This window comes from Orbicella faveolata, unplaced genomic scaffold, assembly GCF_042242905.1.
Source record: "Orbicella faveolata isolate gen_17 unplaced genomic scaffold, um_ofav_v1 contig_24, whole genome shotgun sequence".
Lineage (NCBI taxonomy): Eukaryota > Metazoa > Cnidaria > Anthozoa > Scleractinia > Merulinidae > Orbicella > Orbicella faveolata.
In genome coordinates, this window is record NW_028301552.1 from 8906350 (window position 1) to 8923581 (window position 17232).

The 17232-nt window shown below is 39.8% G+C and overlaps 2 protein-coding genes across 4 annotated transcripts; both read right to left on the reverse strand.

Moving 5' to 3' along the window:
• Positions 1–852: 852 nt before the first annotated feature.
• On the reverse strand, positions 853–6207 carry LOC110052666 (uncharacterized). 2 transcript variants are annotated; one of them, XM_020758812.2, is made up of 5 exons: positions 6058–6207; positions 5543–5633; positions 3787–3972; positions 2474–2581; positions 853–1694 (listed from the first exon to the last, which is right to left on the reverse strand). In XM_020758812.2, exons 2-5 carry the CDS (start codon positions 5618–5620, stop codon positions 1575–1577), a joined length of 492 nt encoding a protein of 163 aa, XP_020614471.2. In that variant the 5' UTR covers positions 5621–5633; positions 6058–6207; the 3' UTR covers positions 853–1574. The 2 variants fall into 2 exon arrangements, with proteins under 2 accessions (XP_020614471.2, XP_089148709.1); XM_089292583.1 differs by lacking the exon at positions 6058–6207 and adding an exon at positions 5719–6020.
• Positions 6208–7491: 1284 nt separating this feature from the next.
• LOC110052597 (kelch-like protein 28) lies at positions 7492–16245 on the reverse strand. 2 transcript variants are annotated; one of them, XM_020758739.2, is made up of 5 exons: positions 15368–16245; positions 14544–14914; positions 9927–10135; positions 9252–9611; positions 7492–8401 (listed from the first exon to the last, which is right to left on the reverse strand). In XM_020758739.2, exons 1-5 carry the CDS (start codon positions 16004–16006, stop codon positions 8172–8174), a joined length of 1809 nt encoding a protein of 602 aa, XP_020614398.1. In that variant the 5' UTR covers positions 16007–16245; the 3' UTR covers positions 7492–8171. The 2 variants fall into 2 exon arrangements, with proteins under 2 accessions (XP_020614398.1, XP_020614397.1); XM_020758738.2 differs by having other exon boundaries at positions 9252–9614; positions 15368–16243.
• Between the last annotated feature and the right edge of the window lie 987 nt (positions 16246–17232).

The following is a 17232-nucleotide window of genomic DNA, read 5'->3' on the forward strand; positions in this document are numbered from 1 at the left end:
CCTAAAATCCCCGACGACCATTTGAATATTGCGAAAATTAGAAGTTTCTTCATAGTATGGAAGCGAGAGAAGCTTTGCCCTCCAGAAACCGTTTCCGTAAAATCACTACAAAAGGAAGCTGCCAACATTTATAACATATTCGAGAAAGAAAGAGGGGAAAGTGAAGAATGATCATCGCAGTAAATTTTCCAATTTAAGCAATTGGAAAATTTACTGCGATGATCATTCTTCACTTTCATCTACAACCGCAATTCAAATATGAATTATTTCATATATACTTCACATCAAAGAAAGAGGGGTAAAATATAAGGAAGACGGGAAAATTCAAGGCGCTTATTGAAACGAAAAGCAAAACTTTTATGGCAGCTTGAAAACTTGCAAAAGGACAAAGTTTGTATGAAAAACCACTGGAGAGTGACTGGAGTGACAAAGCATCTTCTTCCTACACAAATCCACTTACAGAATATAAACCTAAAATTTGCATGTAAGCTTATTTGTAAAATGCTCTTTTCATTTCTGGTAACAGTATGCATTACCAATGACTAAATCAGTGTGTTCTTGAAAAGCCCGTCACGTGACCGGCTGTTTTCGGCTCGGCGCATGTGCAAGTTACAGTGTCAGTAATTCAATATTATTGTTTATAGAACAATCGGAAGCTTTTGCTAACGCGGGTTGCTTTCCTGAATAACAGCTGGTTTGAGGTTTGAACTTCAGGTTTTCACGTAAGTTCACGTAACCTCGAGCTTACGAACATCATGCATGGTAAACTAACGAAAGTGAATAACCTGTTCCGTTGCAGAAATGCCAACAAAAGCCCATAAGAAGGAATTGGTCAGGCATGAAACTGATATCTACACATTGAAAAGAGCTGCAGCTCATGTTTATTCAGCAAGAAGTACACAAGATTCTTGGTCCTGTGAAGTGTTGTTGTGGTAGGTAAACCAGCGTACTGTACTGCAAATTTAATTCTAACTTCATCAGTGGCGGATCTAGGGGAGGTGCCCGGGCAAAAAAAAAAAAAGCTCCTTTATAAATTGTTGGCTTTAAGGTCAACCTGACAGAAAATTTTGGAAGTCCACTGTTTAAGCCTGCCTGATTGTGCCATAATGAGGTTAAGGTGTTAACTACCAGCACCTTAATTACTAAGGCCAAAAAAAATAAGCACTCACCAACACTGTGTATCAGGTCTAAGAAAAATTACACGGGGCCCAAAGGTTCCTGACCATGAAATCTTGGGTGCCCATCACTAATAAGCTTATATGAAAAATTCAAGTAAGTTCAAATGAGGCACCCGGGCACTTCTAGAGCACAGCCCTGCTTACATGTAAAAACTATACAGTGTAAATGGAATGTTTTAGCATGAGATAGTTTCCTAACTAGACTACTGTAAAACAAATTATGCACAAATATTCCTTTTTACATAAAATTATACCAAAGCAAAATGCTACATCTGTACACCTTAATGGCCAAACAAAGTCTTATTCAAAGTTCAAATTCCATGCTCTTCTATGCTCAAACATGCCGCTGTTAAATACGCATTTCTTAAGTCCAGTGCACCATCTTGAATTGCTCATCTAGGCCCTCACTGATTTATCTCCTTCCCAGAGCACCTCTGTCAGTCTGATTTTCCTGACACGCTTATAGTACATAACACAAAGGATGAAAAACACAATCGCCAGTATAAAACCACAGATCTAGAGGAAACAAAAGAGAGAACAGAAACAACATAATTTATGGTTGTTTAAGTACAACTACCCATAACTACAGAGGAGAGAGGATGGAGGACCTGAGTGAAAACCAGCTAAGGCTGATGAGGCTAATCCTCTCTCAATATTGTACAAATTTATTTATTTATTCATTTATTTATTTGTTTGTTTCTTTATTTATTTATCTACACATTCTCCCTTGTGTCTTTCTCCATGCCGTTTAGACAGAGGGTGGAGTTTGCTTTTTAAATTTTTGTTCCAAAGGTCCACTCATACATGGATGGGCACTTAATGTAATTTTGATGAGCACATTATCTAAAAAATACAGTAGTAATCCTACTATAAGTCAGCTGGTATTTCTTTCTCTTAAATCCATTCAGCTTGTAATTCTCCTCTAAAGGAGCTGTATTCTGAATCATGTAATTTGCTTTAAAATTCATGATAATTCATATATTAATCATAATACCATTACTCAAGGTTAATCTGCCCTGAAAGATTAAGGGTAACAACTAACCAACCAAAAAAATGACAATTTAAGTTTCCTGAAAGGTGTCAAACATTCTGTAATTCTTATCAACTGGGATTCAAATTTTATTGTTGAACAAATTTGTTTTATTTACATTTTCTACACTGTTGTTGGTTCTTTTTAGGAAAAAGGTTGCTAGATGCATCTTCTGTTCTCAATTAACATAATTTTATTTTTGTACCTATTCCTGTAAGTAGACAGTTCTAGTACATGTACAAATGTATGCTCTATAATCACTTACTGCGGCAATGATAAATTCCGGCTCTTTCTCAGTCCACTGAGACAAAAGAGCAGAGGAGAACAGAAAAAAGAAGAAGTATGACAGGGAGTAACTCAGCAAAAATATCCACTGTTGAAAAAGCAAATGCAAAGAGATTATTATAGTTCAGTGTTTTCATTAATGCTTAAGACCAGGGCTGAATTCTGACATCTACTGGGATACATGCAATATTGCATACCAATGTTTGTACATGTACAATGTAGGTACATGTTAAGTCTGCATACAAGCCAAGTGGCCCATCAGGCCAAAGCTTTTCCCAGTTTCTGTAGCATGAAGTGACTAGGAGTATTTCTACTCCCCCTGGATGGGATGCTAGTCCATCGCAGGGTTACCCCCCTGATACCTTGTTTATGCTTTAGTACAATCCTCAAGTGAAAGTAATGCACTTAAACCTGGGATTATAAACCCGTTAACTTTTCGCATGAAATATTTATTCTAGAAGTGTAAGGATTTACAGAGAAGATCCTAACAGAACCAAAGATGTCCGAAGATATCTGAAGGCATCTTGAACTTTCCCCAGTCGCAAAATCAAGTTGTGTTTCCCCAAACATGATGCCCTGGCCAATACGTTTCCTTTGTTCAACAGCCCAGCCAATCAGACTAATACATGGTGCTTACATGTATTAACTACTTATATCAACAGAGTTCCACAATTAATAGCAATCATCAAAAACTGAATCATTGAACAATCCAATTCAAGAGTTTTCATTGGCTTATAATCTGCCGTCGTGGTATAATCCACCATAGGAAAAAAGATGGCGGCTGTACATTCTACCACAATGCCTTTTGAACTTTACACAGCCTATAAGGAACTAAGAAAACCAAATGTTTATAATATTTGTCCCTGTACAAAGGACATTGAGTAGCCTGGGTTTGAAGATTTTATAACGTTTCTGTACGTTTTTATAAACGGTTTTAAAGTTGTTGTGTGCTGAGAACTGTGGGTAAATGTACCACTCACCATCTCTTTTCCTACGGAGGACTGAGCCATTATACCATGCTCTAAAAATATGGTAGGCATATGTGTGATTTTTTGGGCATTTCAATTTTTAATTTTAAATTATTTTAATTTTCTATATCTTGGGGGCATTTATGACAAAACAATTATTCGACTCGTGCCTGTTGGATATAAGATGATTTGTAGCTCACTGCTATGTGCCTCGTTGGTTATCTACAATCTCATATACAATGCACACTCATGGAATAATTGTTGTATATTCTTATCAGTTATGGGACTGACTTGAGGGTTGACAATGAAACATTCAAGTGCTCACCAGAGAATACTCTTTCTGCCAGACACCCAGTATGTTAACTTTACAGCAGCCACACATATGGAAAAGGATAATGAGGAATGCTCCAATCCAACACAGACCACTGACGACAATGAAGAATCCATAATGAGAGAAGATACTGGACAATTCATGGCTCAAAACTAATACAAAGGCAATGAGGCCAAGGACCTGAAAAAAAGTTTAAAATATTAAATTAATGCTTTAAAAACTTCCTGGCAATTGGCTGAGAAAGGAGCAAGTTTAAGCTTGCCCACACTTGTAAGAGGGAATAAATGTGTTGTTATGGTTACAGATATAAGCCAAAATAATTTTTAAAGCAAAGCACCATTTCCATCATCGTAGTGTGGAAAAATTTCTCTCTGATCACCCACTCCCTAAAATATTTTTACATGTAGCTTCCTGCCATTCTCCTTTTTGGGACATAAAGAGGGGTGCACTGGCATAAGACACTAACAGTATGGGAGACTTGGTGTGCCATCTTCACACCTACAGTACAGGTACAGTGTTCTGTAGGGTCTTGTAATTTGTTACATGTAGAAGATGACAAGATAGTTGTACCATATTTCTGACAACTTTTTTAATAACTTTGAACTCAAGATAAAAATTTTATTCTAGTTTTTACATATATCACATATCCAGTACATATATTTTTATATTACTCAATTTTCTGTACAGGCAGACCTATTCCAGTTGATTTCCAGTCAACATTTCTTCAATTTTTGGCATAAGCAAAAACGCCCCACATTTCTACAGATCCTTGCATTGCCTGTTTGGTACTGAATTTCCACACGCAAGCAACTAGCGACCAAAGATAGTTACACAGATCTCTGTAGAACAAGCTAGCAGATCATCAGTAATTAAATTTTTGGGTGAAATCGCAGATGTCTCTTTAAGATCTTGCAAAATTTGCGTTGTTCTGATTTTAAATCAAATAGTAATTGCTCAGACAAAGGCATGCCAACTTTTCAACAAAAAGTTGTTGCAAGTTCTGCTGTTAGGAACAAGTATTAGAGTTCTTTTGAGTAAACAATAATAATAATGACTTGTTCTCTAAAAAGCTTCACGACATTTTCAAATGTAACCAAACACTTGAATTGTTACAAGTCTGTTTGACGTAGGTGACGCAGATTTTTGTCGAGAAAATGCCTTAGTGCCTCGCAACCTATTTTAAAACTGACTTTTTCAAAACAAAAAAATACCTATGTCACTAGCCAGGTTAAATATTAAACCAGTTATGTTATAGTCGACATAATCAGCGAATTGCAAGAATAGATTGCATTTAAATGACGACCTACACGAAGGGTTTAATTGTACATACATAATGATATTGGACCATGCTGCATAACTATTAAAAATATATATGACTTGTTCGTAAAATATCGAATTTTCTTTTGCAAACAAACTAATACAACACATTTTTTTCATATCGTATCACGAAGGAATGATCTCGAAAAATTCTCCGATCGCAAAGCAACTTGTAACATCTAGCTACTGCATGTTAATTTCAGACACGCGAAATTTCGCAGTTCACTTGGCAAGGACAGAAGTTGCTGGGTGCGGTGAACAAATTATGATGTCCAAAAAATACCTGCATATTTAAAATAACTTCGTACGCAGTAAAATACCTAACTAGCAAAAATGGAAACTAACCATCGAAACCAAAAAAACACGCGTAAAAGGTGTCGAAAAGTTAACGTAAACTGAACGAGGCAGACATTTTAAAAGCCATTTGACTTACGAATTGCAACAAAAACAGGATTCCTTCCACTGAAATCAAAAAATACGTTTTACATCCATAGTTGTCGCCTTCAGCCATCGTTCAGGTTAATCTGTAAAGAAACAAAATATCATTAGAACAAATTTATAAAACTTGAACGCTGTTTTGGAGCGTTAGATCGAAAACAGATTACAAACCGTCCGATGTATACATTCCAAACGCTCCGGCAACCGTCGTTTCAACGGGTATAGTCACTTTGAGCTTCTGAGTAAGCGATAAACTAAATATGCCCTAGGATGCGAAAGAAACACTATATTGGATTAAACTTACTTAATCGACCTTTCAAGCAGTAAGGAGGGAGTATGGTTGAATCGAATGCTTTTCAGGCGATGGCATTTTCGCTGTTACAGTAAAGCGACGCTACTACACACAAATGAGCGCAAGGTCTGTATCGACAACAACTGCGGATGTTGAAATTAAATTTTCGCGCTGCTCTTGAGCTTCTAGAGGTTCAAAAATTGCAGAAAAACACTTACCAGACGTTTTTGTACCACAGCCTTTCACCAAAGCCACCGGAAAAAACCAAACCAACTGCTTCAGCCGAAGAGTTGATTCCCGTGTGAAATATTACTCTTCGAACAACAACATGCGAAGCAGACATCCAGCGGTTTGCATAATTAGCATAATTACTTTCCAGATTATTCTGCATTTCAGATCTGGAATAAATTAACGAAGAGGAAAAATATATTGTTTAGTTTGTGGCGGTGAAAATTCGGTATAGTACCAAGCGGACAAGTAACAGCTAATTCTCAGAATTGACATGATAGAAAAAGGGGATCAGAGTTCCAAGCTTGAATCTGAATAAGCTAGTTACTGAGTTGCAGTTGCGCTTACATGCTATCTCCTGCGCTTGCTGCTTAGCTTCAGATGGCACTGCTGTAGGGTGGTGTAGTCCGCTAATAAAAAATATTTTAAAGAACTCGTGAAGTACACGTTGGCTCCATAAGAGGTTTGTCTTTTTCGGGGACCAGTCCTTCAAAAACGCTCACAAATTTGGCCGACTTAGGTTTTGAAGAAATCGGTTACTATTGTAGTTGTGTTAGAGGAGTTACAAAAATTATAACAGAGATGTAGAGGGAGGCGGGGGGGGGGGGGGGGAGATCATTATGAGAATGATATTAGCAGGGTGATTGCCATAGTAATCCTATGGTCCCAGTAGTCTTAATGGGTCTTTAAGGTGAAGATTTTATTTTCTGTAGAAGGTGACAAATTACTGATGTAAATGGTATTTCATGAACTCCTTTCTGTGACTTTTCTTCATACAGCTTACAAAAACATCATCCAATTGCCTGTAAATTATGATGAATTCATGTAATTTGAGGAATTTTAAGATAATGCTGTTATTACTACGCGTACCGCTTTTTAAGAACATCCATAACAACAGTGAAACGTAAAATCGTCCACAGATGTAAGGGGAATAGGGGAGGGGCGTTAATCACGCACACATTCTCATCCACCCGTGCACCCTTGACTAATTCCACCTTCCCCCAGTGCCAGCTCCCGGCGAAGACGGAAAAAAATTGCGGAGAGCGCGGAACAGAAGAATTCGGAGAGCGAAGTGATCGGGGCGGGGACAGGGGAGCCCCCTCGCTTTGTTTGGGCTCACCGGGAGCCTGTTCGGAGGCTACACGTTCTGTGGAGAATTTTGTATCATCAGCTTAAACTTATCACATATGAAATTTTGATAGTGAGGGTAGCAAGAATGGCGCACTGGTGAGAGCGCTCGCCTCCCAGCAATTTGGCCCGGGTTCGATTTCGACCCGGTGGGTTGAGTTTGTTGTTGGTTCTCGCCTTGCTCTGAGGGTTTTTCTCCGGGTACTCCGGTTTTCCTTCCTCCACAAAAACCAACATCTCCAAATTCCAATTCGACCAGGATAGAGGACCTGCATGAAAACCATCTAAGGCTGATGTGGCTTCCTCTCTGAATATTGTAATTTATTGTGATTTATTTAAAGCATCTTTCGGGCAATTACATGAACGAGGATGGGCTTCGCACTAGATCAGTTCAACTTTTAGCAATAACAAAGAATTCTATATATACGAGTTTGTGAACATGTTGTTATTTATAATCTTTCAGCTTTTTTGCCATTCGTGCACGAGTCTATTTATAGATTTTTAACTTTCAGGAGCTATGAGCGAAAATATAGCTTTAATGATAGGTAGGAACTGCTACTCAACCTGTTGTAATTAAGTAAGTGAACTTGACTGAAATGAAATTCTTTGAAGTCCATGAAACTTTTCCATCAAAAATACTGTACGCAGAAAATTGAAGAAAACATTTAGAATTATAACAGCTGCAGGGCTTATTCCTTAAGTTTTTCCCTGCTCACAGCTAAAGGTGTCGACCAATTTGACTAAGATATAATTACGTTTTCGGACTTGCAATGCTTTTAAGGATGTCAAACTTTGAGAAACAATTTTTAGGAAACAAGCTTTTCGTACCAACCCTGGAAACAAATCACAATGGCAGAGGAACTCTGCTACAAACAATAGTTTCCGGTTACGGTAACCCCCTTGAGACCCTACAACGCGTTTTGTCAGGTTTTGGTGATCGAGGTGAAGTTTTTGGTATAGTTGTTAACTCAGCAAGTCACTTAAGTTTCATTGGAGTGAGACGATCACGACTCACTCTGCACGTCACACAACGGAAGCCCTCTCTCGGGATTGGAACTGACGTCAGTCGGCTCCATTCTCCCTCTGATATATCAAAACATTCTATGGAATTTATCGCTCTCTCGCCTTTAAAGTCTCGGCCACCGATAACGTAGATCTTCTTGTTTAAAATCACAGCTTCGGCGTCTTGACGGAACTCTGTCATGTCTAAAACGAAACAGTATATTGATGTCAGAAACATTCAAAAGAAATTATTAGCTTCTCCCTTTTCACGTCCTGCCCTCAAGACAGACAGGAAACAAACACAGGAAAGAAAAACTATTGCATGGATCTGAGAAGACCACCATCCTTGAATAATTTCAGCTTGGGGTCCAGATTTGATTGCGTCTAGTAGGTTGAGCTACTCCCGCAAATCATGTGAGTGGTGATTTAAATGTTTCTTCTACATGCGTGCATGCTTTTAGATAACCGGTTTGGCTAGACGTCCAGTGGTTTTTGAGCTGGACTCCTGATCGAGCAATCCGAGATTGAGTTCTGGCCAGCATCATATGCATTGCGTTGTGTTATCGGGAAACATGTTTCACTCTGACGGTGCCACTCTCCACCCAGATGTACAAAAGTGTACTGGCGGTGAATTAAGCCGACTAATGGGTAACCCGGAAATGTACTAGCATCTCATCCGAGGGGGAGGGAGGGGGGAGGGGGAGGGGGGGAGTAGAACTGAGTACTCCTGAAAAACGTGTCTGGGACACTTAGCCAGATGCAAACATCATCTGTAACGTCTTTCCTTCAAGTGCGTTCAAGTAAGTTAGATTTTTACATTGAACATTGATCATGTAGATCACTTGATTAAATTAAAAAGCGCACCCTGTTTCAAGCCAAAAAAGAAAATCTGTTTTGAGGCTCTTTCAAACGTTAATAATTCAAAATTTCTAACCAGCGCAGGTCTCTGAATAAACTTTTATGGAGGAGTACTCGCCAAAGCATGAACTTCATTTATGTGTCATTTTTATGACACGCGCATTTACCATCCAATCAATGCTGCTCTTTATTTTACCTTTAGCCATGCTCCACTGGTGTGTCTCCACATCGTAAACTTCACACTGTCGTAGCGTGGTGTATCCGTTGTTCCCGCCCATTACATAAATTTTTCCCTCCAGTTGCACCACGCATGCGCCAACCTTTCCACAATTCATCGGCAGCACAAAGCTCCAGAGGTTAACCGCTGGATCGTATCGCTCCATGCTGATCTCGGGCTCGATTCCTTGGCCCTCGCCGCCGATGACGTAAATGTGCGTTTCCGTGGCAACCATTGCGTGACAACTTCGCGGGATCGTGGGAGGGGAGAGAAATTTCCATTTGTCGTTGATTGGATTGTACACTTCAAATGTGTTGCCCTGGGGACCATTTGTGATGCCTCCTGAGGAAGATGCAAGAAGACAAGACTGACTGAAATATTTAAAATTATCCTCCATATTAGCCTTCGTAACACGCGTTCCTGTACGAAGAGCTTTCACCGCATTTTGGTCACGCGCAAATTGGAGCGAGAGCAAAAAAAAAACAAAAAATAATCAACGAAGCAGGAGGTGGTGGGGCCTGATTTTTCCCATGATAGTTATTGGGTTAAAGGTTGCGTCAAAACGAAGGCGCGCTGCAAAAATCTTTTTTCTTAACGTGTTTGCACTAAGCACGAAGAAAACTACAGTTTTAATTGATTTTTAATCTGGCTTACCTGTGACATACAGTAATCCCTCGTGTTCTGCCGCAGCAGCCTTGGCTCTTGCTTCTTGCATAGCACCCACGAAATCCCAATGATTCAGGTGCGGATTGTAACATTGCACCTTATCCTGAAGCAGCAGCGAAGCCTTACCCTCCACGGACCCAGCAATTGCGTACACAAATCCATCAAATGTTTCTACTGCGTGATCGTACAGTGGTGTTCTGAGAAAAGAGCAAGTCGAGAAGGCTTGGACAGTGCTATGAAGAGAGACTGACAGACGGTCTAAACATACTCTCCCTACTAATAATAATCAATATTTAAACAGGGTGACCCCTTCAGTCGCAGGACTGGTATCAACGGGGGCCCTGTATAACGTAAAATAAAAAGAGCATGTATAAATAATATATATCTATAAAAAAAACTAACTACTTTAAAAGATACGCTGAAATGTTTAAAAAATTTAAAAGCTTAAAAAGGTAATAGCATTCTCATAAAAATTGGATATAGAATTGAAAATGTTCTAAAAAATAACCTAAGAAAAAAAATCGGAGATAGCCTTGAAACGTTCCTTAGGTGGTAAAATCTTTATGTTCGTTGGAAGGCTATTAAATGTGCATGCACCATGATAATAAAAAGACTTTTTAGCGACATCTAAATGAAATTTAGGAAGTATAATGTCAGTGATTGACGATCTAGTGCATCTGTTAAAAACATGTTGGTTGTCGCTCTGGCAGCGTAACAGGAAATAGTCTTTAAAGTATAGAGGAACTTCTCCGACCAAGCACTTGTTAACTAACAGTGCACAGTGCTTTTCCATGGTTTTTGTAAGAGAGGGCCAGCGTAGGTTCTCGAGTATTGTTTCCGTGGCTATGTCAGGTTTAAAACCGTATACGATTTTCGCAGCTCGTCGTTGCAGGCGTTCAAGAGTCTTTCTGTTAGTGCTTCCCAGAGGGCAAAAGCACGTATCACAATAGCTTAATATCGGTAGCACCGTGGACAAATAGATCTTATTTGCTGCTTCCGTGGTTAAACAACCTCGTAATCGTGACAGGAGGCCAAGTCTGCTAGCAACTTTTGACCTTAAATAGCTTATGTGATCGTTGAAAGATAAACACTCGTCTAGCAAGACTCCTAGGTATTTGAACGACTTTACTTGGTTGACTTCCTTTCCTTCCATGCAAAGCGGACTATGAGATTCAGATCTGACTAGCCTTTGCCGAGTTCCAAATAAAACATACTCAGTTTTCTTTAGGTTGAGGAAAAGACCGTTTGCTGTTAACCAGTTAGAGACGTTATTGAGATCAAGGCTTAAGTTCAGCTGTAGTTGGTCAATGTTTGAAGCAGCAGTAAAAATAACGGTGTCGTCGGCATATAACATAACACTAGACAGACCAATGGCCAAAGGAAGATCGTTTATGTAAAGAATAAACAAGAGAGGCCCTAACACGGAACCTTGAGGTACTCCGCTACTGATGTTGGCGGCAGAAGAAAGGTGATTTTCAATGGACACTCTCTGAGTCCTGTTAGTGAGATAGCTCTCAAACCACGAGAGAGGCTGGTCTTGAATTCCATATCTGTACAACTTGTTTAAAAGACCGTCATGAGGAACAGTATCGAAAGCCTTTTTCAGGTCAATAAACACTGCCCCCGTCAATAGCCCTTTGTCCATATGACCACGAATTTTATCTGTAAGGAAGGTAACAGCCAACTGAGTTGAATGATTTGCGCGAAACCCCGATTGATAAGGCGAGAGAAGAGAGTTTTCTGATAGGTAGCTATGTAGCTGATGGAAGACAGCTTTCTCCAGAATTTTCGACAAGATCGGTAAAATTGATATAGGCCTGTAATTGTCCAGATCATCTTTGTTTCCAGATTTGAACAAGGGTACAACCTTTGCTTGCTTCCATTCAGACGGGACTGCACCAGTTTCAATAGAAAGATTTATCAAATGTTTTACACAGTCAGCTATCACAACTGCGCTGTCCTTTAAAAGTCTAGCAGGTAGACCATCTAGACCTGTAGCTTTCTTGAGTTTTAGGCATTTAAGTTGCTTAAGCACAAACGGTTTACCCACTGCTGTGAACTCAAAATGATTCTTTGTAAACAGCTCCTCGGTTGTAGAATTAAAAACTGGTCTTGCATACCGGCATGATTCAAATAACTTGTTCACAACAGAAGTAAAGTAAGTGTTAAACAATTCTGAAATGCTTTGTTTATCAGTAACAATCTTGCCCTCTGCCTTGATACAGGTCGGAATAGATTTCTGTTTCGTGTCCGACATTATTTTCTTCACAGACCTCCAGAAAGATTCAGAATCGCCGCTGTTCTCTTCAAGTAGTGATCTACTATAGCTTTCCTTAGCACGTTTAATCCTTGCACTGACTTTGTTTCGGAGTAATCGATATGCGGCCAAATCGGTGTCTAATTTTGATCTACGATATTTCTTGAGACTGGCATCCCGAGCTCTCATCATCTGTTTGATTTCCAGTGTAAGCCATGGACAATTACGTCCTCTAACTTTTTTGTCGATTAGTGGAGCATGTTTGTCACATTCAGCCGTAAAGTTGCATTTCCACAAAGACCAGGCTTCTTCGACGTTAGTCGAACTCAACACATCATCCCAGCGGATTTTCTTCAAATCACTGCAGAAATTAGTTGGATCGTATTTAGCATAATTCCTGCACTTTATCACACGAGGTTGTTCTTTGAAGTTATTTATCTTTCGAACTGAAATTAGCATATCATGATCACTCAGACAGGATTCAGCAACTACGGCTCGAGAAATGTTTCGTGGATTTGTGGTGGCAAACAGGTCAATAAGTGTAGCGGTGGTTGACGTAGACCGTGTTGGTTCATTAATCAACTGTGTTAAACCAAAGGTTTTAAAAATCTCTTTCAACTTTTTGGTTTCAGAGCTTGGTTTCTTAGGCAAATAATCACAGTTGAAGTCCCCGTTTACAATAATTTCTTTTCCCTCAGCCGCGGCAGAGTCCAGGCTGTTGTAAAAGCGAGCCAAATAATCTTCGTCAGGCTGGCTAACTGACTCTGAAGGTGGCCGATAAAATGTTCCAAACAGTATGCTTTTTGATTTAGGCAGAAAAATCTCAATCCAAACAGATTCATCAATCTCGAGGTCAGATCGGCGCACAGCATTAATTGACTCACTGACAAACACTGCTACACCGCCTCCTTTCCTCACCAATCTATCTCTTCTAAAAAGTGTAAAGCCAGGCAATGACACTTCTGCATCCGAAATGTTACTGTTGAGCCATGTCTCAGTTAAAGCTATGATGTGAATTCGTGGACTTTGCGTTATGAAAACACGAAGTTCATTTAACTTCTTCCTCAAGCTTCTGATGTTTTGATGGATGAGCTTAAGACCACGCAACTTTAGGGTAGCATCAGATGTTGCTGGTACAACAAAGCTATCGTTTAGACTGTCATCGAACTGTTGCTCAGCAGAAGATGGAACTGAGCAGAAATGACAAGTCGAGCCAGATTCAAAGTTCGCATCCAGGCATTTTAAATGGAAGCGCGATTTGCATAAAACGCAAAATCCAAAAGCCTGATTTCTTCTGACCGTCTTGAGACACCGAGGACAGGTTATTTTAGTGGAAGGTCCAGGATTCACGGAGATATCATTGCACTGAAGCAGTAAACTTGCAAGAAGAACAGATCTTGTAAGCCTGACAAGCTGAACCTTGGCGACAGGAGTGAGGGAAAATCCAAAATGGCGCCCACTAGAAGTTTTCTTTCTCACGGGCTGCTCAAAACCGACGAAAGAAGAGAGCTCCTGTCCAACAGCCAACCCAGAGCTATTGACTTCTTGGTTAACCAACGGTGTAAGACATTTAGAATTAGAAAGATCCCTTGTAAACACGAAGACGAGTAGAAGAAGAACGCCGCTTCGCATCACACGACATACCGCCATGTTGTCTCTCTCTAACGCTGAGTGGAAGGTGCTACGTTAAGTGGAAGGTGCGGTGATGTGATGGCTTACGCACTGGACTCCGGATAGAGCAGCTTCGTATCTGTGCCCTAGATGAGTCGTTGTGAGGCATGCGTTCTTGTTAACGCAATTTAAGTGGGTATCAACGAACTAAATGCTATGGTAACTCTGCATCGGGATAAGCATTCGATCCAGTGGGTATTAGGAATAACCTTAGTTCCTTCAGGATACTGAGTGCAGAAATAAGGTTCAACCTGATGGGATATGAGGACCGAATTTAGTCTTTATTTACCGGTACCTTCAGGTGCTTAGCTTTTACTTCACTACCATTCGCGACGTCGGAAATTTGACCCTTCAGATTTCTTTGATGCTGACTACGTAGCTTTACGAGATCCATGCATTGTTTCTCATTGGTTGATACTTAAATTGCGCGCGAAAATTCAAAAATGAGCAGCCACTAATTGCAATCAGAAGCCTACATAGATACGGACTGCGAAGTTTTACGAATATGAGAGTGAAAATTGTGGGGCGGGGGGGGGGGAAGGGGAGGGGAGGGTCAGACCAGAGTGTTTCAACATTTGGTCTCACTCAGCACCTGCCGACATGAGGTCAATTCGAGTACTCCCACCGTAACTCCCCTTCCGGTGGAAGCATAACAACTGATTAAGACAAGTACTTACTTTAACGCAGCTAAAGAAAACCATTGATCATCCTCAGGCTCGTAACAGAACGTCATGCGACTTTCCTCCAAGTGCCGCCCCTTACCTCCAACAAACAAAATCACATCCACCAGAGTGGAACAAGTTCTGGGTAAAGTCCTCGGATTATTCATGGTATTTAGTCTGTTGTCGTGCCCCGAGTTGAATCTTAACGCTTCCAAAACCATTTCTTTAGCTGTTGGTGAGCGCTGTACCAGTTGCTGGGGCTCGACATGATCCATTAACACGTTGGTGGAGAGCAGTGGTAGTCGCACGTATTGGAGTAATTTGGCGAAGTGGATGCCGCGTTCTTTGCGGTCGTGTTCAGTCCATCTTACCAGGCTATCAAATACCTAAAGGAGATTGACAACAGCTATAATATAGCTTCTATATGATCCTCACTTGCGGTGAAATTTCCAAGCAAAGAAAAACAATGTAATCAACCATAGTTTACTAATCTTACTAGTCTCGATCAGAACAATACATCATTGCTCATTCTCAACTTCCAACCTAATTTTAGTTTCAGTTTTTCCTATGTCGGTTGCACAAAAGATTGCTTGATTGAGTTGTAAACAGCTCGACGAAAACAAGTGCTGATATTTTCAACATCGAATACGAGATCTTAAACTGACGAAAGAATTTGAGCGCAGCATTATCCTTATGGTAAATGACATTCATGGAAGTTTAGACGACCAATTCAAGAAACTTCAGTTAACTTGTAAACCGTGACAAGAGAAAGCTTTTCGTATGAAATTAAACGTAATTCCTCTTAATTCTATTGTGTATTATTCCAAATTATATTCTACCTGTTGTTCGCTGGTGACGCAAATGTCATCGTTTGACAATGTCTTCTCCATCTCTTCTGGTGGAAGCTCTAAAAACTGCGTCGTTTCTGCGACTTTAACGAAATTCTCGCAAACAAACCTCTGACATCGTTGATGAAGCTTTTCTTGTCCGTGAATCAAAGAAATACCTCGCATCTCTAGACAATTCTCAGGCGTTAAAAATTTAACCAACACGTACGAACATTCCTCGATCAAACTCTGAAGTTTGAAAAAACTGGCGCCCCTGAAAATATCTATGGCGTTGCCTTTATTGATGAAGATTCTTCCTCCGTACATGTATCCCAGCAATGCCTCCATGATGGAACGGTCGACATCTTGCGGTAGGTCCACATTTTTTATAAACCTTCCACTTTCACTGTCTATGAACAGAGAACGAAAATAAGGGCTCGCAACGCCCAGGATGTTACGATGACACAAAAATTTGTGACTTCCAATTCTCAGCGTCACGTCACATAGAATTCCTTCTCTGCGCAAAAATTGAAAATACTCGATGATGGAATCTTGGAAACTCTTATCCACAAACAAATACGTCTGGCCCTGTTTGACTCTGTTGATATCGGTTTGAATATCTCCAACGTGGAAATTATTCGAAGGCATCATGAATTCTCTAAAATATCTCTTTTACATCAGTTGGCAGACAGGTGATATTTAGCAGATGAATTAAGCTGCGTGAGTTTATAACTATGCTCATTTAGAAGACGGACGCTTACATAAATCAACAGGTACTGGGTGAGTGTTATTGTATGTAGATATGTACAGGTGGGTACTGGTGGTTAAGTATTAATTTAAATAATTATCACGCAGTTTTATCGGTTAGTTGCCAATAAGACCTTCTTTAGGTTAGCCAAATTCAACCCAGGTTTGCTCACCCCGCGCTGAGTGGGGTCTATGTATGGGTAATGAAATATGACCGCGCAAAAATTGGAGCGTGCCACAGTCGAAGATTCTGGAAATTCAAATTTGATTATGAGTTTCACTCTAGTTTGTTTAGCAGTCTGTTCAGAGCCTTCTGCTTGTTCGTATATGTACGTACTCGTCATTAGAAATGTCATATTCATCTACCAGCACATTCAACTGCAAATCAGGTTTTAGGTTTAACTTTACTATGCGCATGGTGACCTCGTTAAGGCCACAGATTGGATGTGAACGAAATCACACTTGAGAACAGAAACAGGTCACCAGAGGAAAATACAATTTCCTTGAAGCTAACAAAGCTAGAATGCCTTGTTCTTGTTACAAATATTTCCCAAGGACGCTTGCCTCAGAAACTAAATATTCAATTCAACTTTTGAAATTTGAAAACTGGAGTTAAAACCGCCCTTCGATGTATATGTTGGGGTTCCATTTTCCCTTACACAATTTGGCATTTTCCTTTTGTCGTGGTTTATGGTAATATATCATTGTGAACATGAAACAATGGACAGAAACAAATTGTACGAAGGGTACTATTGAACTTCAACATATGAATGGAAATTATTCACATTTTAAGGTCATTCCGCTGAAATAGAACCTGCACTGAGATTTTTGTGAAACTTTGCCTATCGATTGTTTATATTATAGGAACTTAAATTTTGAAATAAAAATGAGGGGTCCCCATGTTCGTTTAGGAGCAAAAGCACCTTGTTTTTACCCATATAAATCCTTATAATAGCACCATGATTGTAGTTACGATTGCTTGCTTAATTCACGTTTCCGACGATTGCTTTTTGTTCTACAATGAGAATTGGTCCATATTTATTTTACACAGAGAAATTTATTACTCAATTCAAAACAACAGAAAAAAAATGATAGGTCACCATACTCGTTTGCGAGAAAATGACGATTTA

Excerpts from the sequence above, each read along its gene's own strand:
- LOC110052597 (XM_020758738.2), bottom strand. The coding sequence starts at position 16,006 with ATGATGCCTTCGAATAATTTCCACGTTGGAGATATTCAAACCGATATC. Across the intron at positions 10,136-14,543 it reads TTTTCTTTAGCTGCGTTAAA|AACACCACTGTACGATCACG; the intron begins GTAAGTACTTGT and ends CTCTTTTCTCAG. Across the intron at positions 8,402-9,251 it reads CCAGTGGAGCATGGCTAAAG|ACATGACAGAGTTCCGTCAA; the intron begins GTAAAATAAAGA and ends GTTTCGTTTTAG.
- LOC110052666 (XM_020758812.2), bottom strand. The coding sequence starts at position 5,620 with ATGGCTGAAGGCGACAACTATGGATGTAAAACGTATTTTTTGATTTCA. Across the intron at positions 3,973-5,542 it reads TCCTGTTTTTGTTGCAATTC|GTCCTTGGCCTCATTGCCTT; the intron begins GTAAGTCAAATG and ends ACTTTTTTTCAG. Across the intron at positions 2,582-3,786 it reads GGCAGAAAGAGTATTCTCTG|TGGATATTTTTGCTGAGTTA; the intron begins GTGAGCACTTGA and ends CTTTTTCAACAG.